This window comes from Lycium barbarum, chromosome 3 (genome assembly GCF_019175385.1).
Source record: "Lycium barbarum isolate Lr01 chromosome 3, ASM1917538v2, whole genome shotgun sequence".
NCBI classification, from domain to species: domain Eukaryota; kingdom Viridiplantae; phylum Streptophyta; class Magnoliopsida; order Solanales; family Solanaceae; genus Lycium; species Lycium barbarum.
In genome coordinates, this window is record NC_083339.1 from 12306012 (window position 1) to 12331360 (window position 25349).

General features: G+C 34.5%; 1 protein-coding gene and 1 pseudogene across 1 annotated transcript; both read right to left on the minus strand.

Moving 5' to 3' along the window:
• Positions 1-282: 282 nt before the first annotated feature.
• LOC132630313 (uncharacterized) overlaps positions 283-25349 on the minus strand; it is a 109621-nt pseudogene continuing 84554 nt past the window's right edge.
• LOC132630397 (laccase-17-like) lies at positions 21064-24211 on the minus strand. Its single transcript, XM_060345977.1, has 6 exons — positions 24053-24211; positions 23817-23968; positions 23315-23559; positions 23115-23243; positions 21610-22575; positions 21064-21384 (listed from the first exon to the last, which is right to left on the minus strand). Exons 1-6 carry the CDS (start codon positions 24170-24172, stop codon positions 21254-21256), a joined length of 1743 nt encoding a protein of 580 aa, XP_060201960.1. The 5' UTR covers positions 24173-24211; the 3' UTR covers positions 21064-21253.

Below are 25349 nucleotides of genomic sequence, written 5' to 3' on the forward strand. Positions count from 1 at the left end.
CCGGACATCACTCAAAAATTTCTTCTTTTGATGGAAGTGCAAATCATTCGGCATAATGTCACTTGCATGGAAGTTAGCAAAATCAGCATACGAAGGGATCATGTCATGCGACCCCGCCATTACTTGCTCATCCGGAAATGACTCATTGATTTCTAGGCCATCCAATGGACGCCCACCCTCTTCAAGACGAGATAAGTGGTCCGCCACTTGATTTTCATACCCTTTTCTATATTTGACTTCAAAGTCAAACTCTTTCAAGAGAAGGACCCAACGTATCAACCTCGGTTTTGCATCTTTCTTTATCATGAGGTAACGTAGGGCTGCATGATCGGTGTGAACAATCACATGGGTTCCCAACAAGTAAGCCCGGAACTTCTCGAAAGCAAACACAATAGCAAGCAACTCTTGTTCTGTGACAGTGTAATTCATTTGGGCACCTTTTAGAGTCTTGCTTGCGTAGTAAATTGGGTGGAAGATCTTATCACACTTTTGCCCAAGAACGGCCCCCATGGCAAATCCACTTGCATCGCACATCAACTCAAAAGGTTGAGACCAATCCGGGGCAATGATGATATGAGCCGATGTGAGTCTCTCTTTCAAAACCACAAATGCCTTCAAACAAGCATCATCAAATACAAACTTCGACTCCTTCTCCAACAATTTGCATAGAGGGTTGGCTATTTTCGAGAAATCCTTGACGAATCTCCTAAGACAATGCCTTCTCTAACCATGAAGAGACACTTCTCCCAGTTTAGAACCAAATTTGTCTCTTCACATCGTTTCAATACTTGGGCAAGATTCTCCAAGCATTCATCAAAGGAATCCCCAATCACGGAAAAGTCATCCATGAAAATTTCAATGGACTCCTCAACCATATCGGAGAAAATAGACATCATGCAACGTTGAAATGTTGCAGGTGCATTACATAACCCAAAAGGCATTCTCTTGAAAGCAAAGGTCCCATAAGGACAAGTGAATGTGGTTTTCTCTTGATCTTCGGGGGCAATGGTGATTTGATTGTACCCGGAATTACCATCAAGGAAGCAATAATAATCCCTTCTCGCAAGCCTATCAAGCATTTGATCCATAAATGGCATTGGGAAGAGGTCCTTTGTGGTCCACTTATTCAACTTTCGATAATCCATGCAGACTCGCCATCCGGTGACCTTGCGGGTGGGGATCAACTCGTTTTTATCATTTGTGACAACAATGATTCCTCCCTTTTTTGGCACACATTGAACCGGACTCACCCAAGAGCTATCCGATATCGGGTACACTACACCGACGTCTAACCACTTGATGATCTCATTCTTCACAACCTCTTGCATAGGAGGTTTTAACCTCCTTTGATGTTCAACGCTTGGCTCGCATTCTTCATCAAGTTGGATTATGAGTGCAAATACCGGGCGGAATCCCTTGGATATCCGCAATACTCCACCCAATAGCTTTTTTGTATCTTCTCAAGATCACCATCAACCTCTCCCTTTGCTCATCCGTCAACCGGGCAGATATAATCACGGGCAATATGTTGTTGGGTCCAAGAAACTCATACCTCAAATGTGAAGGAAGAGGTTTGAGTTCCAAAGTAGGAGGCTCAATAATTGAAGGTTTTGCGGGAGAAGCTGCTCGGTTTTCCAAGATTAAGTCTCTTTGGATTGAGGTGATAAGACCCCATTCCAATCAATGCATTGACCGTCTCCTCAAATTCTTTTTCATTGTCCCCTTCATAGTTCATTATCACCGCAGCCAACATATCACCTATATGCACATGTTCTATGGTTGTCTCCATTGCTTCATCAATTGTGTCAATAACCGACACAACACTCATATCCGCCGGTTGTTTCATTGACTTGCAAATATGGAAAGTGATCTCTTCATCATTCATTCTAAATTTTAGATCACCTTTTTCCACATCCACGAGGGCACGCCCCGTAGCTAAGAATGGTTTTTCCAAGATTATGGGAACTTCAAAGTCAACTTCACAATCCAAGATCACAAAGTCGGCCGGAAAAATAAATTGATCCATTCTCACAAGCACATTATAAAGCATACCAATGGGCCTCTTTACAGTTCTATCCGTCATAAGTAATCTCATCGTGGTGGGACGGGGGGTGCCCAATTCCAACTTGTTGAATATAGAAAGCGGCATCAAATTGATGCTTGCTCCAAGATCACATAAGGCTTTTGCAAACTTGTATTTACCGATGGTGCATGGAATAGTGAACGCTCCGGGGTCTTCTTTTTTGTGCACCAAAGCTTTGGTGACGATTGCACTGCAATGATGATGGCCCCCAATGTTTCAATGTCAGGACTCCTTCTTTTGGTCACGAGATCTTTCATGAACTTCGCATAACCGGGAATTTACTCAAGTGCCTCAACCAATGGAATATTTATTGAGATCCCTTTAATCGTTCGATGAACTTGAGGAATTTTTCATCTTCCGCTTTCTTTGCCAATCATTGGGGAAAAGGAGGCGGAGGCCTCATAACGGGCGATGAGGCCCTTGGTACCTCCTCCGCCGCTTCCTTGCTTGTCGAAGCATCGTTGATTTCCGGAAGGTCCTCATCAACAATGGGATTTTCAATACTAGCCCGCATATTCTTTGGGTTCACTTCTTCTTCAATAACCATAGGTTCTTCAACCATTTTCTCTTCATCACCCAACACATTCTCTTTCACCAACGCCTTTTACCCAATTGTTTTGCCACTCCTAGTAGTAATTGCATTGCATTTATGATCACCATCATTCCTTGGATTTGCAACTGTGTCACCAGGGAGTGAGCCTTTCTGCCTTTGGTTTAGGATTGCCGAGATTTGGCCAAGTTGAGACTCCAATTGTTTAATGGAGGTGGAGTGTGAACTCACAACTTGACCCATGGATTTGACCTCATCTCTAGTCTCTTTGCAAAAAAGTGTCGGTGGATTCCACTTTCCTCAACACTCTTGACAACATATCTTCAATTTTTGAACTAGCGGGATCGCTAGTGGGCGGTTGACTAGAGCTTGGTTGATTTCCCTTTGGAGGGACATACGGGTTTGTGCTCCGATGATTGTTGTAATTGCTATTGTAACCCCTTTGATTGTTGTCACGATTATCTCTCCAATTAGAGTGGATTTGTTCTTTGTTCCAACCTTGATTCCCTTGACCTTGCCGCCAAGATCCTTGACTCGGACCTTGGTAGTTCTGACGGGAACCCTCCCTTAGATTGTTGACAGAACTCGCCTCCTCATCATACATTTGGAAACATTGCTCATCCGGAGGACCCCCTTCACAGGATTCTACCGCGTTCACCTTTTTGCTTCCGCCACCCATGACATGTTTTGTCAGAAGGTCCATTTGGGTGACAAGTTTGGCCATGGACTCATCTCTCTCTTCCTCCTTCTTAATCATCTCACGAGTGAGCACATTTTTGGAGGAACTTCTTCCACCCACTTCCGAATCCCTAGTGTGCCATGCCTCATTAGTCTCGGTCAATTTATCCAACAATTCACAAACGGTGGCATAAGAATTATCCATAATAGGCCCCTCTGCAATGTTGTTCGCCACTGATTTGTTGACCGAATCTAGAGACCTATAAAATGTTTATAGAAGCACACCATCGGGCAACCCATGCTTGGGACAGCTTTTGACTTTCTTTTTAAAACGAATCCAAGTTTCATGGAGAGCCTCATCAGGAAGTTGACGAAAGTTATTGATTTCGTCACGGAGTTGTAACATCCGCGATGGAGGGAAGAACTTCTTGAGGAATGCTTCGGTCAATTCCTCCCAAGTAGTGATGGATCCGAATGGAAGATCATCTAACCAAGCCGTGGCTTCCCCCGTTAGGGAGTACGAGAAGAGTCATAGCTTGACTGCTTCATTTGATACACCCGGGTGCACATTGGTGGAACAGACCCCAAGAAAGTTACTAAGGTGCCTATTCGGGTCATCTTTAGGTAGACCACCGAACAGGCCCTTAGTGTTGAGCAGGTGCAGTATTGTGTTGTTTATATGGAAACTCGAGTTTCCAATCAGAGGCAGGGGCTGAATTTCTGCTGCATAGCCTGCCCCCGCAGCTTCTTCACCAACCGCTACTGGTGGATTTTGGACAGGGATACCATCCTCTTCCATATTGCCTGCACAACACACAACAACAAAAAGAAATAAGAAAAGAAATAAAGACTAAAAGTAAAGTTTTACACTAGTTAGTAAATTTCTAGACCGTATTCCCCGGCAACGCCACCAAAATTTGATACGCCCAAATTACACTTTTAATATCAGGAGTAAGCGGTCGTTGTCAAATATAGAACCCAACGAGATTGGGGTCGAATCCCACAGAGAATACAATGAAGAAATATACTCAATAAGTGTAACACCCGACTCTTAGTCTATATTTCAGGGGAAAGAGGGATATAATAGTGGTTTGATTGTTGTTTGTTCATTAAAAACTAAGAATGGTTATAAGATGTAAACTATTGGTAAATGAGACTAAGGTTGTGGTTCCAATGGAAAGTAATGCGATTGGGTATCAATTCAACTTATTTATATGCCTAAGTGCATTAAACCAAGGGTCACGCGAATCTTGCCAAAAGCTTTCCAACCAAATTAGCAAATTTCATCCTAGGCTTTTCCAAGCCCTAGAATGTTTTATAAGAGAACGCCCATGTAGCCTCAACTAGCTTTCCTATTCCTAGCTCAAGCTATTAGATGGATTTAATGACCCAAGTTGTTGCTATTAACTCTTTTCCTAACCTCTACTTTCCTTTCCAAGCAAGGTAATGGTATTAAGGCACAAGTAATGTTGTACACCATCACAAGACATTAATGCTTGAAGAGTTAATAGAAAACACCATTAGCATATAAATGTAGTATGATTATGAAACCCAATCACATAACTAACACATTTGGTCCCACAACCTTAGCTAAAAAGATTAGCTACTAATATTCATTAAAGGTAAAACAATAAAGTAAAGTGTATTCATAAAGCTTACAAAAGTATTGAATGAAGAAGATGACAAAAACCAAAGGAATCTTAAAAGCTTCACCAACCAATAATAAATGAGCTCCACAAAAATCTAGGCTAAAAAACTGTAGAATAATGAGTCCAAAACCCTAGAAAATCTATTTATAGAATGTCCAAAACGGGAACAATTTCCAGACAAAAATGCCCCTGCGCATCTGGTGCGAATCGCACTTGGTGTCGCATGTGCAACCTGCGAGTCGCAGGTGTCGCACCTTCAGTCATCTGTGGAGCAGCATCTGCGACATAGGATGCGATTCACATGTACCACCTGCGACTCGCATGTGGTGTCGCATGTGGTACACCAATGTCCTGTCTTCTTTTGGCCATCTCTGTCAACAGATGTTGCACCACCTGCGACTCGCAGGTGATGCCCTGGTTCAGTTCAGCTGGATTTTGCTTCATTTTGCCTTAAGTTGCTTCCGGCACATGTTATTCTATAAATTGACACAAAAACACAAGAAACGACATCAAAAGTACTTGGGGATTTACAAAAGACTAAGTAATTGGCGTCAAATGTGCTGTAATTTCACGACACATCAGGGCCCACGTGAAGAAGTAGGAGAAAATTGCAACAACAAAAAAAAGGACATTTAAATAATGATAATAAGTTCAAAAAATGATAAAGGTACGCTTAGAGAAAATTTAAATAAGAGAAATTCAGGAAAAAAAATAACAATTTAAATTGACCACATAAACCGCTAAAGAAGTCATAAAACCAAAAGATTTAAAACTTATACCCAAAGGTATAAGTTTAGACACATACGTCTCACATAAATTATGAGGAATAACATCAAGAAGGCGAAATATAAACGGTCAAGAAACGTATACACATATTTTCTTAAAATGATGAAGTTGGTCTATACTTAAAAATTTGAGACTACAGCAGATGCTGACACATGAAAGCATTTTTTAGTTTTGTTGAGTAGAAATAGATGATGGCATGAAACTCGGTAGGAGAAGGTGTATTTCAAATCTTTCAATGGGAGAACCAAACCAGAAAAGTCATATATAGGAGAAACGGACTAAATAAAATAATTTATTGATATTTTCAGTTAATTGAATTATAATACCTTTTATAATAAAAATTTCATAATTATATTACTAAAAGGTACTCGCTCTGTCCTAATTTATGTGACATAGTTTGATTAGGCACGAAGTTTAAAAAAGAAAGGAGAGATCTTTGAAACTTGTGGTTTAAAATAAGTTATAGATATTTGTATGAATTTAAATCATTTCATTAAAGGTAAAAAGGGAAGTTTTAAGTTAAATGATTTCTAAACATAAAAATATATCATTCTTTTTTAGATACACTAAAAAAAATGTGATACTATTTTTTTGTGTTGCACGGGTTTCCATGATCTAGTAGAAGAAATATACACTGCAAATCATCAATTATAAAAATCTTTGGAAAAAAAAAAATCAATCATAAAAATCATAAAACAATGACTGATCGGACGGTGAAAATTCAGTTGCACAGCCCACTAATTTTCCCGCCATAATATGCCGACCCAAAGAGTGTTACAGGAGCCGTCAAATTTGAATGTCAAAAAATACGCGGTCTTACGTGGGGTCATGTTCTAAAACGTTTAGTCGGTGCCAACCCATACTTGACTGTCAATTCTTTCTTCTTCCATTTATTTAGAAAAAAATACAGTATCATAACTATTTTAGCTGTAATTAATATTATACTTTATTTTAAATGTTTGTCACTATAAAATTTATGAATTTAAATATTATGTTCTCTTTATTGATTGATGTGACACACGACTATTTTGAAGGTCCGAAATGTTTGAATAATTTTATTTCTATAGAACTTTCATGATTTTCAATCACAAAATTCCCTACATAATTCGAATGTTAATTTTCTTACAAATGTTTCTCTTTATTGTCAAAAATATAATACCTGATTCTTAAATTCTACTTTTGGTCCTTATCATATAACTTAATATATTTTACTTTTAATTAATTAAAATGAGTCTTTTATCCCTTTATGTACGAAATATGTTATGTTTATATTATTTTTAAAAGTATATTATCATCAAATATGGTATGACAATACAAATTGAACATGATATGTAAGTAATTAAATCATGAAACGATTAATACTTCAAGAGATCGGTGAGTATTTACAAGCAAAGATTAAAAGTGCACAAATTAATTTTAAAGGTTAAATGTGCTGAGGTATATATCATAAAAATTAAATTAGAATTAGCTCATAGCGGAGGACCGATATATAAATTAAATTAACATTTTAAACTCTCTCTATATATAGTCAAATATTTTCATATAAAATTGTATTGTTTTTTAATATTTAACAAATCAAAAACTCAAAATGAAAGGTGCTAACCACTAGCCTGGGTATTTTAAATTCCCCGTCTTCCTATCCTCCCACGTTTAAACTTCCACCATTTTCAGAGTCAACACGCGCCTAAATTCCCTGTTTTTTCTCTTCCATAAAATAAAAACCATATTCTCAACCTACATACTTCTTGTAAGTTAAATTTAAGGTGTTTACTAGAATTATGAGCATGGAGGAAGAATTATGTACAACACCAAAAAACCAAGAATGTCGAATACAAGCTCCATTAGAGTGTCCACCGGCTCCAAGGAAGAAGAAGAATGAGAACTCTGCAAAGAGGAAGCAACAGCAGCCCAAGAATGGTTACTTTCACTCTCCTGAGCTTGACTCCTTTTTTGCTGGCGGCGGTGGAGCTAGAGTTCTAGTTATGAGTTCGGCAATTCAGTAGTTTTGGCCAGAAGTTTTGGATTCTAGAATTCAGTAAGCGGTCTTTTCTAGAATTGTATTTGTTTTTCTTTGTTTTGGTCTTAGTTAATAGTGATCTTATCTCTTTCTTGTTATTACTCTTTCATATGTACAATTTTCTAGCTCTTTAGACAGTAGAATTGTATTTGTTTTTCTTTCTTTTGGTCCAAGGATTCTATAGTTGTTTAGAGTAGGATGTCAAGAAGGTCTTCTTAGCTAGGTTGTAAAATATATGCAGCTGCATGTACGATTTGTTTTTTTTTTTCTTTGCAGTTTGTTCTGTTTTACATTTGGGTGGATATGTTAAAGTTTCAGAGTGAAGTTTGGACAGGATAATTTATGAAATTCTATATTGTTACATGTGGATTTTTTTTTTTTTTTTGCTAGGAGAAATGTGAATGGTTCCTTCTATTTGGAAGCATGTTGAGGAGAATTGGAAAATTTTCAGTTGGTGTAATGGTAGTCTTTACCTAATTAGTTCAAAATAAGTAATGATTATTTTAAGAACTAAAGCTTGTGCTTTCGCTTATAATTTATCTTCTCTGCATATATAAGTGCTCATTTGAATATGGAAAAAAACCGTTCCAAATCTTTGTCTTGGGGTGCATTTACCTCCATTGAAAACATAAAATTAAAAATTAAAAAATTAAAAAAACAAAAAAAACACTAAATTGTGAGTCTCAGTACTTGTATATTTTTGCATGTTTCTTCACAATGTAATTAGTTATAAAATGGTGCCTTTTCTTTTCGAATTAAACTTATATAAACTGGTGGGGTTGTGAAAGAATTTTTGCATAATCAAATTATCTAGATAAGTAGTACTGATAATAAATAAACTATTTATTTGAAAAATAAAGCAAACGACTAGCTAAAACATGCTCACAACAAGAGTGTCCACTTAATTATTTGCACAATGAAAATACTAATTTCTAGAAAAAAATAAATAATTTAACTAAAGTATTTTTAATTAAATATATATTGAAATTTGATTACTTAATACTTAATAAGAATAGATATAATTTGTTTTTTTTAATATGATAAATAAACACTCTTTTTTTTAGTAGGACAAGCAAGCTAATACGGACTGAGCCACTAATCCACTTTTTTGGCCCAGGCTTCTCTAGAACAACTGGGCCAGAAGTTGAGAGGGTCATTCCCAGTTTCCCACAAATGCCCCTATTTTGGGGTGGTCATTAATTTTGCCCTCAAATTTGTGGTCTTTAATTTTTGGCCTTCAGCTTTTTTGGCGCCGTATTAACTAAATTTCAGTGGCATAATTAGCATTTAGTTTCGGCATATATACCTTCAAATCCCACAAGTTATGCCGGACAAAACAAAACTTTCAACATTCAACATAATATGAAAAAAGACATAAGTTTAGATTTCGCTCGGTATAGTTAACGTTTAGCTTGGGGATATGTATCATCACATCCACACAGGTTATGCTGTAAAAGACGAAACTTTCAACACTCAACATAATCTGAAAAATGCTACTCCTTCCGTTTCAATTTATGTGAACCTGTTTCCATATTAGTCTGTGTAAAAAAGAATGACCATTTTATATATTTGGAAATAATTTACCTTCATGCAATGATTTATAACAACATAAAATATATCTGAGTCATTTAACATCATAATATTAAAAATATTTTCTTCTTTCTTAAACTCCGTGCGCAGTCAAATGAGTTCACATAAATTGAAACAAAGGGAACAATATATAACTTATGCCGGATAACTTAATGCCCACAAAATTTATGCCGAGCGATGCAAAAGTCCATTTTCCAAAAATAAAAATATTACAGAAATTATGCCGAACGAAACTAGTCTGAATATTTCATTAAATAAATAGTGGGGCCAAAAATTAAAGACTACATATACGAGGGCCAAAAATTAGAGTCCAGTGCGTTTGAAGGACAATCCGTGCAACTACTTGTTTTTTTTTCCCAACTGAAAGACCAAACTCGGCAAGCTTTTAGTCGTATCAGATATATTTCCCTCTTTTGTTCAATACATTCCAAACAAGAACCTCTCATTTTGGAAATGTTGCAATTCTCATCAACACTTTTCTTGCCCCGTGATTCAAAGTCACTACCATTTCTTCCCCAAGAAATAATATTTGATATACTCCTAAGACTACCTGTGAAAACTTTGCTTAAGATGAAATGTGTGTCTAAATCTTGGCTTTCTCACATCTCTAGTCCTCAATTCATCACAACACATCTCAAAACTCTCAGCCAATAATCAAGAATTGTCAACTCGGATGAAATCAAGAATGATGCCTTGACTTTTTACACTTGCTCTCTTTACTCAATTATGTATCAAGAATCTCCAGTTATCCCTATCGAGCTTGATTTTTCTGGCGAATTGCCATTCCATTATGACTATAGAATTTTCGGGTCATGTGATGGATTGTTCTGTATTTCAAATGATGATTATGAGGATCTGTTTCTATGGAATCCGTCTATAAGAGAGTTGAAAAAATTGCCCTGTTCGGGAATAGATGTAGGTGAATTGGATTTTCTTGAATTTCGAGGTGTTGGATTTGGTTACATTGGGTGTCAAAATGATTATAGAATTGTAGAAATTGTGGGAGGTGAACATAGTAAGCATGATAATCAGTGTTATGTTAGTGTTTACGGTTCAAGAACTAATTCATGGAAAAGCATTCAAGATTATCCAGGTGTTATCTTTTTCACTGACTCTGGCAAATTTGTAAATGGAAGACTTCATTGGATTACCTTTCTTGACTGTGGTAGTGATACAAATGTACATTTTCTTATTTCTTCATTCAACTTGTTAGATGAGACATTTGGGAATGTAGCATTGCCCAATACAGTTGATGAGTCACATGACTTAGCGTTAGGTACTTCACGAGGTTGCTTATATGTGTCTAGTCGCTATGGAATCAAGACGGATGTGTGGTTAATAAAGGAGTATGGACTTGCGGAGTCATGGACCAAGTTGGTTTCATGCACTTCCAACAAAGTGGTTAGGTCAATTTTCATCTCCGAGGATGATAAAATTTTACTACAACTTGGTATGAGTTTGGCATGTTTTAATTCAAGAGACAACACTATCAGGCTCCCTGGAAATCAGATAAGTTGTTATAATGACATCAACTCCACGTTTAGTCTATACATTGAAAGTCTTGTTTCCCCAAATTCTCTGGAGGATGTTTGAAGAGCTATGGATCAATGAGTTAGAATGATGGAAATTTGTGCTATGGCCATCGAGGTCTTGTGCATAATGATGTACTAACAAAAAGATGAACTAACAAAAGTGTTTCAAAATTGTGGCTTGAAGATCTTTTCAATGGTACACTTGCTTTGGTCTCTTTTCAAGATAGCTTCTTGTTTTCCTTTTTTTGTAGTTTCTTCATCACAAAACTTGGGATTGCTGCTTATTTTAGATTGTTATGGTGGTAAAAAAAAAAAAAAACTCTTTGTGTGATTAAGAATTTACTATGAATAGATTTCTCCTTTTGTACAATCACATCTAGATCCCTAGGTTTTGGATGAGCTAAAGTATGAACTTCTTTTCTGCATGTTTTACTGAAGAAGTGGCAATAGGGAAGAAAAAGGCAATGAATAATTTTACTGCATTACAACAATATTTTCTGTAAAACGGCATTGAAACAATTTTGAAGTTACAAATCTGCGATGGTAAAGCGTGGTCTCATTTGCTTCAACAACATTTCCTGGACTTGTCAATTAGTTTGTACAGTCATTCTATGAGAGTATTTGATTCTATTATGTTAGTTATTGTTTCTGTGTAACTGTATACACTTCCAAAGTTTTCTGCATTTGATTAAAATCTTTGTTGCTGGCCAAAACTTTGAAGAAATGAAATCATTTGATATGAAGGATTTGAACTGAACGTTTAAGAGAAGTGGCTTAAGTCTTGGTGCAGAATAATTTTGTCGGATTAGTGAAAGAACATTTGTTGAAAGTTCTCTTGAACTGTTTCAGTGTAGCAGAAAAGAATAACACATTAACTTAATGAACAAAAATTAGCCCGAACAAAAAAAAAAAAAAAAGGAGATAAAAACACTCAAGAAATTGCAATGTGAACCGTTGAAATTCAGTTCTTGTCCAACATTTTGCAAGATCTGCAGTTGGAGGAGGCAGCTTTTGACTCGGTAACGTTTCCTGTTTTTTCACTTCCATAAATAAAAACCATATTCTCAATAGAATTAAGGTGTTGGGCTTGGTAAAAATTAGAATACAACTTTGTTTACTAGAATCATGAGCATGGAGGAAGAATTATGTACAACACCAAAGAACCAAGAATGTCGAATACAACCACCATTAGAGTGTCCACCGGCTCCAACGAAGAAGAAGAATGAGAACAAAGTTGCAAAAAGGAAGTCCAAGAAATGGATACTTTCACCCTCCTGATCTTGACTCCTTTTTGCTAGTGGTGGAGCTATAGTTCTAGTTATGAGTTGTGCAATTCAATAGGCCAAAGACTTTGAAATTCAGAATTCAGTAAGCTGTCTATTCTAAAATTCAGTAGTTTTGCCCAAAAGTTCGGGAATCCAGGATTGAGTAAGTTGTCTTTTGGAATTCAGAATTCAGTAAGCTGTCTATTATATAATTCAGTAGTTTTGGCCAAAAATTCTGGAATTCTGAATTCACTAAGCTGTCTTTTCTAGAGTTTAGAATTCAGTATATTGTCTTCTCTAGAATTTAGAACCTAGAAAAAATCATTTTTTTTTTAGAGTTTAGAACTTATAAACTCAAAATTCTAGATTAACAATTATCTTGCCTCTTTCTTGTTATTCTTTCATAGCTGGAATTTTCTAGCTCTTTAGATAGTAGAAATCTTTAGTTGTTTGGAGTAGGATATCAATTGTCGAAATGGTCTTTGCTAGGTTGTAATATATATGCAGCAGCAAGTTTATTTTCAGTTTGTTCTTTTTACCTTTGGGTGGATATATGCTAAGTTCCAGAGTGAAAAGTTAGAACATGATAATTCATGAAAGTCTATATTGTGAAATGTGAAACGGTTTCTTTTTTGTTGAAGAAATGTGAATGGTTGCTTCTATTTGGAAGCATGTTGAGGAAATTGGGAAATTCTCTGTTGGTGTAATAGTGGTCTTTACCTAATTAGTACAGTAATTACTTTAAAAGAAGTGTGATTTTTTTAAGAACTAAAGCTTGTGATAACTTACAATATTTCTTGTCTCTGTGTTGTGGTGCATTTATACATCAATGATACATTTTATGCTTGTGCAAACTTAAAATTTGAAGGGAATGTTGAAAGGTGCTTCATTTGAATTTGAAAAACAACCGCTTCCAAATTTCTGTTTTTTCTTGTGTTGAGAAAACAGAAACATAATAAATTAATAATATAAATAAATTGTGAGTCCCTATACTTGTGTATATGTGGATGTTTCTTTCGCAATGTAATAAGGTTAGTTATAAAATAGTGCCTTTTCTTTTTGAATTAAGCTTATATAAACTGATGGGTCGAGGTAGGGCCGGGGGTGGCGGTAGGAGGGGGGGGGTTGGTTGTAAAACAACTTCTACATTTTCATGTCATCTAAATGATAAATTATAGTTAAGCACCAATAAAAATGTAACAAATTACTTACAAAACAAAGCAGACAACTTGCTAATTAAACATGTTAAATTACATTGATAATGCAAAAATTTTTACACCAACAAATATTATGTAAGTCAAGAATTTAAGTTTTATACACCATTAATATAATGACTTTAATCTTTCTTTTTCCTTCTAATAAACCGGTGGTTTTGCACTGCCATAAACTTTCCAAAGCGATACCTGAAACGCACCAGTAATTTATTGGAAATGTAATACCACAACTCTAAAAGCAGTTCTATATGCCACCAAAGTGGAAGTCCTAAGTTGAATATGGCAACTTGGCAAGCGAGCTAATATGGACCGTATCAGTCGTCAGTAAAAGGTTCGCTACAAGAAGAACAGAGTCTATATGTGGCGACTTTAAGATCAAAAAGTCGTCACTAAAGATCGACGAAAAAATTTCATATTGAGCCTTCAAAAAATATCCCAAAATATGTGTATAATTAGTAAGTATACATTAATTGAGCCTTCAAGAAATATCCCAAAACATGTATAATATGTGTATAATTAGTAAGTATACATTAGTTATATATTTATTAAATAGAAATTATACAACAATGATAAATTTTCTAATTATAAGTTGATTATAAATTTATTATACACAAATTATACAATAATGATATATTTTCTATACATATACTTAGGGATACATGTTTTTTACGATAACAATACAATTTCTATACGTATGATACATTCTCTCTCTCTCTCTCTCTCTCTCTCTTTCTCTCTATACAACAATGATATACTTTCTATACATATGATATATTTTCTCTCTCTCTCTCTCTCTCTCTCTTTCTCTCTATACAACAATGATATACTTTCTATACATATGATATATTTTCTGTACATATACAATAGTGATACATATACAACAATGATACAATTTGTACATATGCTGGAATTAATTGAAAAATGGTTAGAAAATGAAATTATTTTAAAAAGGCTAAATAATGACTTTTAGGATTCTTGGGCCATCGGGTGTCAATAGTTTCACCCGCATGGCCATTTGTGTCCGTTTCCCTTTTTAAAATGTGCTCAACCTAAAAATATTTACTTTACAATTTGTTTGCCATCGGACATAAGTTCCAACTTTATATAATATGCAAATACGTTATTTTCCATAGACAGGAGCATGGGACAATTCAATAAATTATAGAGATGAAGATAGTGTAATGTGTTGCCTATTCGACATGATTTTTCAATTGTATTGACTATTTTTTTCTTTCTGAAAATAAATTATGAGCAAATTCAATTTTGTCTTTTCTACTATAATTTTAACACCTACATTTTCAGTTAAAAAAGGTGTAAAATATTTATTGTGGAATATAAGAATGGAAAATTCAATTTTATTTTTTCTATAATGATTTTAAGACCTACATTTTTAGTTAAAAAAGGTGTAAAATACTTATTTGTGAATTATAAGAATGGACTCTTTATAAAACATGCAACTTTTGTCAATACATCACAATTTGTGACCAATTTAAGACGATAGGTAAAATGAATAGTACTTAGTTTTGACCGTCCATCATTACTTGTGAACAATTGAGCAAAATATGCAACTTTTGCCTATGAAGTATAACTTGTGATCAATTAAGCAGGTTCATTGTATCTGAGTTATTGAAATATCTGAACTTCAGCCTCATACATAGAACTAATTTTTTATCATAACTTATGTCCAACGGGCACCGGAAATTTTGCCCTGACGAATTTTCATAACTGGAAGTCATATGCTGAAAGTTTGTTCAATGGAGCCAAAACCTTAAGATTACTTATGAGGGTCATTCTTGCAAATTGCTCAAAAATATATAAGCTAACCATTAGGCTTAGTTTGGTTTGGTCGAAGGGACAACAGGACCGATAATTGTAGCTAAGGGTGGGCATTCGGTTTTTCGGTTCGGTTTTATCAAACTTCGATTTGGCTATTTCGGGTTCGGTTTTTTGAAGGTGGACACCGAACACCGAACCAAACTAGTTCGGTTCGGTTCTTTCGGTTTCAGTTTTTTAAAGTTCGGTTCGGTTCGGTTTCGGTTTTTTCAATTCGGTTTTTTTGATATAATATTAGAAGCGATTCCATTGAAACTAATTCATATTCTCAAAAGCAATAAAACTTGAAACTGATAAATTGAAATCAAAATCAAACAAACAGGATACACAAGAACAGAAAACTATAATCATGATATAGGATTACTAGGTGTTATATACATACCGTAAGAATAATTAAGAAAACACATAAAGGACATACATTAATCCTAAAGAGACATCCTAGTTACCTTTCTTTGTTAAGGATATTTGATTTTCTCAATTGAAGTGAAAAATTAGGGATACAAATGCAAAAGAGGACTTATTACAATTGGATTTTTTTTGCTTTAAACTTAATGGGCATGGACTCTTTTAATTTTTTTTGGGTAATGTATTAAATTTCGGTGCGCGTTCGGTTTTATCAAACTTCGGTTCGGCTATTTCGGTTTCGATTTTTTTACGGTGGACACCAAACACCGAACTAAACTAGTTCGGTTCGGTTCGGTTTGTTAAAATTTCTGTTCGGTTCGGTTCGCTTTTTCGGTATTTATGCCCAGCCCTAATTTTAGCGTCTAAAGTTGTGACTAGCTTCAACTATGTACATTTATCACTTAGAACCAAGCTTATCAAGTCCAAATGTGGATAATTGATTTCTACATAATTAGTAGGCATTTTCTTGTTTGAATAGTGTAACCAACCTTTTAGCAAGCAATTAGGTGGCCATGCTTTTGGAATAAGAAATAAGACAACGGCAAAAAACGAGGTCAATGGCAGAAAATGATTTTGGGTCAGACATAAATCATTTTTTTTGGTACAACGATATAAATCAATTTCGTCAACTAGAAGGAGCTCCTCTTTTAAGGTTACACCTGACAATGGACGAGATTTTACATCCTTTTCACCCCAAAAGCTAGTTATCTTTAAATTTAGTAGCGACGTGATTGGATTTTTATACCATTATATAATTTAACATGTTGTGAAATTAAGGTTATCTTACTTATACATTGGTGAAATCTCATTTCATTCCACTCTCCCGTTATATTTTGAGGGCATATTCAGTATTCAAAATTTACTGCGATTGATATACGACTTTCGCGGCCCACATATTTGACTGTCTGAAATTAGGTAAGAGATTGAATTGAAAAGACCCTTTACTATTTTTTTTTCTAAAAGGAAATTGGGGAGGGGATCGAATCCTCACTGACAAGATGAAAGTTCAGGAAGCTAACTGAGCTACTAAGATTTCCCAAAGGCCCTTTACTATAGATTGCGTGTTAGCACTATTTTTTGAAATAAGGAAATCTATGTTTGATTAATAAAATAGAATGAAAAAGAAAAGGAAAGAGCGAGATGACGTTTTTATTGTGAGATTGTTGGCCTTATTTTCTAGGTCGTTCACTCTACTAATGAAATTATTTTTAATTACCTTTACAACGACTTAATAGTGTAAAATATTATTATATCATAGAATAATCTTGTAAAGATTGAAAAGTTGGGAAGTGGCAAATATAACCAGACCCAACTGGATTAAGGTCCAAAATCATAAATGAAGTAAAAAGGTACTGCTCCAAATTCCAAAATATGGTAAAATGGATAATTTCTGCAACTACCCTAAGGGGTCGTTTGGTTGGAAACAAATTATCCCAAGATAACTTATCCTGAGATTAATTATCCTTGGATTAGTTATTCCATCCTCGCACATGAATAAAATAACACTACAATTCCGGAATTAGTTATACCGCAATTTTATCCCAACCAAATGTGGGATAAACTCATTTCAAATATAATCCCGAGATTATTTATCCTTATCCCTTGTACCAAACGAGCCCTAAGTTACCTATTTTTAGAACAAAAGGTTTATTGCTAGATACATGGTGAGATGAACAATCTCCATTCGAACTTGTAGTCACCCACCCTCCCCCACCCCAAAATGAAAAAATAAATATATGAAGTGTTTCTTGTTGATAGAAGTTTCTTTAATTAGAACTCCCTTTCAGAAACTATATTCAAAGATTAACCAGTTAATTGTAATTGTAGCTATCTGAATTCTAGTCTTGCACATTTAACTCACCTTTCCCCATCATGATTATTGAAGATAAGTATTGATCAACATACAGACGTTTTACATTTGTCTTCTTAATTCAAAAGTAAACCCAAAATGCATAAAATTATTGCTCTTTAATAGACATTTTTGTTACTTCCTTTGTCCCAAAAAGATTGACACGTTTTGCTTTTCGAGAATTAAACTTCTTAATTTTGACCGTATGTTTGAATATGGAATCTTTAAAATTTTCGAAATAAAATTTACATATTTGGAAACTAGTAAAAAGTATTATAAATCACCATAATTAATAATTTAAAATATTTAAAAGACATATAAAGAAATTACGGTGAAAGAACAACTCGTTTGACTCTCGAAAAAAGAAAAGTGCTCTTTTTGGGACGGAGGGAGTAAGTATTATCAATTTCATTCCTTTCAATCTAATGCTAACGTCATTAAGGACAAATGATTTATTACACCAAGTATAAAAGTAGACATGCCAAATTTTAGAATGTCGAATACAAGCTCCATTAAAGTGTCCACCGGCTCCGAGGAAGAAGAAGACTGAGAACAGAGTAGCAGCAAAGAGGAAGCAGCAACAGCCCAAGAATGGTTACTTGCACTCTCCTGATCTCGACTCCTTTTTGCTGGTGGCGGTGGAGCTAGAGTTCTAGTTATGAGTTCGGCAATTCAGTAGTTTTTGGTCAAAAGTTATGAAATTCAGAATTCAGTAAGCTGTCTTTTCCAGAATTCAATAGTTTTGGCTAAAAACTTTGGAATTCAATAAGCTGTCTTTTCTTTTTCTTTTTTTTTTTTTTTTTTTTTTTTAATATCAAAAGCTAACGAGAATGAATAAATCACACTAAACCTATCAACATAATGTCAAAATTCTAACTTAAGCTACTATTTTTCTTATTTTTATCAATTTTAATTAACCTAAAATCACTTAACATTGTCAAAAATAGTAATAAATCCATAAGATACTCACTTAATCATGTAAACAAAGTTAGGCTACCACATAGTCCTTTTCAACTACACAAGCATCATAAACAATACATAATCATAACTTAAAATGAAATAAAGGATGAAATTCTTTTTTTCTTATTTTTTATCAATTTAACTAACCTAAAATCACTTAACATTGTCTAAATCAAACTTCTAATTTATTTTCATTTTTTCAAATGGTATCAAATTCACATAATATCCACTTAATCATCGAGCAAGACTAAGCTAACAAAGAATTATTTTTAACTAACACAAGTATCATAATAAATATATAATCATAACTAGAAATGAAATAAAGGATATCAATTTAACTAACCTAAAATCACTTAACATTGTCTAAATCAAACTTCTAATTTATTTTCATTTTTTCAAATGGTATCAAATTCACATAATATCCACTTAATCATCAAACAACACTAAGCTAGCAAAGAATTATTTTTTAACTAACACAAGTATCATAATAAATATATAATCATAACTAGAAATGAAATAAAGGATAGAATGAGAGGTTACCTTTGATGGGGAAACCTAAAGATCAAAATGAGGATTGGTTCAATCTACTTCAAGCACCAAACACTTCATAAATCTTTAAACCCCTTTTTTGTTTCCTCTTTTTCTATATGTATATCTTAGATTTGTATCTTTTGTTGCTAATCTTTGAATATATAAATCAAACTTTAGCTTTTGGGATGCCAAATTTGAACTCTTGTTTTTTGTTTTTCTCTTTTTTTTTTCTTATTTTTTTTTTTTTCTCTTTTTCCCAAAAATAGAAAATGAAGATTCCCCTTTTTTTTCCCTCTCAAAAACATCCCCCCCCCCCCCCCCCCCCCAAAAAAAAGTTCCCTTTTCTTAATGTCCATCCCTTCTATTTGTAGGCAAGCCAATTTAGAATTCCGTGGACAAAAATAGGTCATGTGGCCATAGTTTTTCCCCCCAAAATCCTTATTCAAATTTTCAAAAATCATCCAACTAAGCAATTAGAATTCTATGGACAAAAATAGGCCACTTGGCCGTACTTTTCCCCCCAAAATCCTTATCCAAATTTTCAAGATCATTCAACTAAACATTTAGAATTCTATGGACAAAAATAGGCCACTTGGCCATACTTTTCCCCCAAAAAGACCTTATCCAAATAGTACCAACAAAGGTACAAATGGATAAAATTCCCTTCTTATTTTTTATAAAACTATAACATAGTTTTTATATAGTTTTAGGTTAATTAGTCTAATACGCCCCTCATAAATTAATATTTTGACGAAATAAAAATTATAATACGTCGTTTTAAAATATGAGCTTCAAAATGAGCTCAATATTGACATACTTCCGAGCAATATTTAAAAATGTGAAAAAATGCGGTCAAAATGAGCCGTAATTCATACGTCATTTTTAATTAACAATTTTTTCGAGTTAGACGGCGCGGGATATGTATCTTCTTTTCAAATCACATTTGTGAAAGTAAATAACTCGTAATTTCTTGTTATTGTTAATTTTTATGAAAATAATAATTAAACGTCAATTTTTGCAATTTTCTCGGGTTCTTTACATTTTTAATTTTTTAAGGGCATCCTTACTCCGTCTTGGACTCGGGAAATTTGAAAATTAAAATACATATTTTATGAGGTGAAAATTAGGTGGCAACATACATTACAGGTTGTTGGACTTAGTTATAAGTTTTGTCGGTTTACACACTAGTCCCTTATGTTTATAAGTAAAGGTTCCATATATTACGCAATTATATTATTATAGTTTCTATTTTGATCATATTCAGTCCCTCAGCTAAGTCAAGCTTTGTGGATGTCTTAGCTGGGTTTATGTACTGGTTGAAGCAGAGAATTGGAGTATGAATGAGAATCTATAGTTTTTCCCTTTCCTTAGCTTCTTCTTATTACTTTTCATTTTCGCATTGCTTGAATTCGCATCATTATTAGTTAAGTTAATTTAATCATGGTGATTTATATTAAGGTGGTTGTGCGGCGGAGGAAGGATCTATGGTTGAATGAATGTGAAGGTGGTTAAAATGGTGATATTGATGTTGGTAGTGGGGTGTGGGTTGGGGGGGGGGTTGCTAGTGGTTGAAGAGGAAGTGGAGGGGTAAGGAGTAAAATAGGTTGGGAGGTGAGGTGGCATGTCACGTAGCGTTCACCTCATTAAAATGTCAGTGTCATGTGGGATTTGGTGTCCACTTGGCTAGTGGCAGGGACTTATTTGCACGGAAGGTAAAATTGATCCAATTTCGAATAATAAAGGGGTAAATATGACCCTTTTCCCTTAAAACCATTCTAAAGTTTCAAATCTAGAATGTTGGTAAGCTTGGTCCCTTGTTTCAACAACTTTTTTGGACTTCTCATTTAGTTTATATAGCCATTGTATTACTCTATAGGAGTATTTGATTCAATTGCTAGTCATTGTAAAAAGTGCTCATTGATCCTTTCATTTCATGGATTCTTTTTTTCTTTTAAGTCCATTACACTAAGAAGACTTCTACATGTTAATTATTGTTTCTCTGTAACTTTATACACTTCCAAAGTTTTCTGCATCAGATTAGAATCTTTTTTGCTCTCCAAAATTTTGAAGAAATGAAACCATTCGATATGAAGGACTTGAAGTGAACGTTTAAGAGACGTGTTGAAAGTCTTGATGCAGAATAGTTTTGTCGAATTAGTGAAAAAAAATTGTTGACAGTTCAAATGTAACAGAAAAGAATAACACATTAATTTAATGAACAAAAATTAGCCGGAACACACACCAAAAAAAAAAAAAGGAGATGAAAACACTCATGAAATTGCAAAGCGAGCCGTTGAACTTCAGTTCTTGTTCAACATTTTGGAAGATCTGAAGGTGGAGGAAGCAGCTTTTGACTCGGTAACGGCCCGTCTAACACCAACCAAGCCATCCTCAATCCCCAACTTGTGTGCACATCAAAATGGCAATGCATGAACCATACTCCTGTTTCATATTCACACTTTTAGGATCATCATTTCCATTGAAGAAAATTGTTACAGTCAAACCTCTTTATAACATCATCGTTTGTTCTCATATTTTTTAGTTGAGATAGCGAAATGTTGTTATAGAGAATATATAATACAACATAACATGAAAGGTTGGTTTCACAGAAAATATGACTGTTATAGAGAGATCTGTATTCATGTGTGTTAAGGATAAAGTTGTTACCTGGATTGTCTGCAAAGAATCTAAAAGCAACCCATCCACCAGCAGGGACACCGAATGTGTTCCTCTCTACAGGGTCCTTGAGATTGAAGTTGGCAGGGTCTTTATTAGGATCATAGTTACCAAATCCTTCACCAACAACGAAGAAATTGTAACCGTGGAGGTGAAGGGGGTGACTTTCAGCGCCGAGAATGCTGGTGTCCTGCAGCACAACCTCAACACTCGAATTAAATGGCAAGACAACAAGCTTTGTTGCATTGGTTACTAAAGTGTTGTTTGGTGATGTTCCTGTATAGTTGAATGGATTTATAGGGCTGGTCGGAAAATCTGTGGTGTAAACCCCATTAGACTGTCCAAAATAGTGAGATTGCAGCAGTGCTGTTTGTGGAAGAGCAAAAGATATATTGTTCACCGATGCTGCAAATTTTGTGCCATTAGGTCCTTGACAAGTCATGTTTTTAGGGCAGGGGCTCGAGCCAAGTCCTACTGTAAAGAGAAAACGCTTGTTAACACTTTGTGGAACGTTTGCTGGGAACCGAATGCTGGCTAAGCTACGGAGTTTCTTGGTATAATTGGCAACAAAACTTGTTGAAGTGATATTTGGTAGGGTTGGTTTAAAAATCTTGATTTTATTTTTGTTTGTGGGAGAACTATTTAAGGGGAGCTCATATTCTAGGATTCCAGCAACAGTGGAGTTGTCAAACGTTCCTTGGCCGGTGAAGTATGGCCGAGCCGCCATTAGGAAGGTGGCATTCGGGTAATACGGCTTTGTTCTAAGAAGAACATTGGTGGTTTGGCCAGGGGTGATAAATAGTACATTTGTGTTAAATGGTTTGGTGTAAACAGCATCTACTTCAACGATAGTGAGGGTATGATTGGCAATGCTGAAGAACAGCTCATCATTCATTGCAGCGTTGATCAAACGTAGCATGTAAGTCTTTCCCGGCTTCACCTTCAGCTTGAATGTATCTGAATAAAGATTGTAGGAAACATGATACGTTAATTTGAAATTGATGTTAGTACTGTCGTAATTAACATAATATTGGATTAATGCTCACCCTAACTTGTCTTAAGATTTTAAATCATTTTTTTATAAGGAAAAAAAAGTGTAATAATGCAAGTCTTAAGATTTTAAATCTCAGTCACTATGTTCTTAAATGTTGCATGTAAACAACGTTATTATCATTAACCTTAAGTGCTGAGAAAGTAATATGAGTTGTGTAATAATGCACTCCGAAAGGCGCATGACTATGATGATGATTCTTTATAATGGAAGGCAAAAAGTATGTTGCCTTTATTTGCTTTGGATTCTGAGCATCTTCCATAGTCCCATGCTAGTATTGAAACATTGTGTATGTCATTATAGCCATTGATTATCAATGTTGCTCAGACTGTTCAAAGATGTCACCGGATGCGTGTCGAATCCTCCAAAAGTCGTGCACTGTAGGAGGACCTAACACAGGTTCAACATCATTTTTGGAGAGTCTGAGCAACATCGTTTATTATACCTTTAGAGGAACAATTATACAAGGGTCCTGGGAGGCCATTGAAGGTGTATGCATCTGAAACATTTGGACCAGCTCCTGTCTGAAGAGCTTGGTTAATTACAGCCTCAGGGTCTACATTCCACCATTCCCCTGAACAAAAAACAGAACATTAATACTTGTGTCAACTAATGTAAAAAGTGGTTCTGGTTTATGATACTAACCAAATAAGATTGGAATTTGCTTGTAAGGTTTCTTAAATGGATAGGACTCGTTGCGCTGTGGCAGGATGATAATAGGTCCATAAACTGTTGCTCTCAGCCATGAAATATGAGCATGCCAGAACAGAGTTCCTCTCTGACCGGTGATCGTGAAGTTATATGTGTAGCTCTGGTTAGTTTGTATCGGACATTGTGTAACGTATGCTGGTCCATCCGCCCATCCGCTTGTAAGTTGCCTAATTCCATGCCTGCACATCACAAAACAGTACTATAGTAAGTATACAGTCAAACCTCTCTATAACAATGTCGTTTGTGACGATATTTTTTTGCTGCTATGGTGAAATGTTGTTGTAAAGTACATATAATATAACATAACGTGAAAGATCGGTTCCACAGAAAATATGGTTGTTTAGTTGTTATAGAGAAGCCTGGTTGTATATTCAGTATAAATCTTGTTTGAATTAACTTATTCGATACTTTGTTTTCATGTTCTCTAATTTCTTACCAGTGAATAGTGATATTGTTGGATACGCGGTTAACCACCTTAACGATCACTCGATCACCTTCTCTTGCAAGAAGACGAGGGCCAGGATAACGCCCATTCACGCTAACTATGCTCTTTGTGGTGCATAATCTAGTTACGTTATGCTTCACAATCTATAAGAATAGACATGAAACAAAATGTATTTAGTTTCAATGACAATAGAAAAATCAGGAGAAGTAAAATGAAGTTTTACTTACATTGAATGTATAATGCCTAGTCATGCAAAATGCAGATTGAGGCAATAGCCAAAATATGGCAAATCCGAAGAGCAAAGTTGCTGCCATAGAAGTTGAACAAGAAAGATTACAGTAGCCCATTGTGTCTTGGTTGATTATTTTTGTGTATGATATTACAATATTTAGGGGACTATATATAGGGACATGATTAGGTAATATTATTGAATTATTATGAAAAGAAGAAAAGATTAATTGAAATTGTTTGAATATTAGAAAGGTTTCATTTTTGCTGTTGGTCGACCTTAATTTTAGAGTGTTGATAAAGTAAAATGCTTTGCTTAACATGTTCGGTGTAATATTTTATTATTACCAAGACGACCTTAATATCATCAACTTGTACGGACAAATAAATATCCCTGTTGTTGTAGTTAAAAAGTTCAAATCTTTCCTAAACCCCCTTGTTCTGTTTTAGTATTATTCTGTGGTTGAATGTCAAGATCCTGACCAAGAGGAATGAGCCAGTTAAACTACGTTTTCATATCTGTTGTTAGTATTAATTATTTACCTCAACTAAGTTTTCATATATGTTGTTTGTATTAAATATTCACCCACCATAAACTAACTACATATAATAAGATTTCCTTGAACACCGTTCCTCTATAAGTACTAGACGGCCTATGCTCGTGCTGCGCACGGTCCCAACACTTTAGATTATAATGCATTTATATATATGTAGTTGTCTTTGAATAGTGATTATATATATATATATATATATATATATATATATATATATATATATATAATCACTATTTAAAGACAACTACATATATATAAATGCATTATAATCTAAAGTGTTTGTTCAAAACACGATTAATATAATATTGTAGTTTGTGCTCCGTATCTAAAATTTTATTATATTAATGTTTGCTACGAATATAAAATCGGCAAATTTATTAATATTTTTTAAAAGAGAAGACTTGTTTAAATGGAAACTATTTTCCTTTTTACCAAATTTTGATTTGGATAATTCTAATTCAAATTATTAAATTAATTTTACATGTTTAAGACGAAACAAAGTAGAAATTGATTTTCTATTAAATACTATTTTTTAATTTTTGGTAAATATTCTCGGTTTAGCTCATTTTACTTGTCATGTTGTCTTTTGCATAGTTTTTTAAGAAAACGTCGATTAGAATTGTAATTTTACTAATTTACCTTATTCATTATTTGATCTCCATTTGATATATTTTTTTTACGACATTAATCTCTTTTCACATTTATTAGAGTAACAATAAAAATAAAGAAGTAATTAAATTCT

Coding starts and splice junctions, on each gene's coding strand:
- LOC132630397 (XM_060345977.1), bottom strand. CDS start 24,172: ATGGGCTACTGTAATCTTTCTTGTTCAACTTCTATGGCAGCAACTTTG. Junction 23,244..23,314: donor GCAAATTCCAATCTTATTTG/GTTAGTATCATA, acceptor TTTTTTGTTCAG/GGGAATGGTGGAATGTAGAC. Junction 22,576..23,114: donor GTATAATTGTTCCTCTAAAG/GTATAATAAACG, acceptor ATCTTTATTCAG/ATACATTCAAGCTGAAGGTG.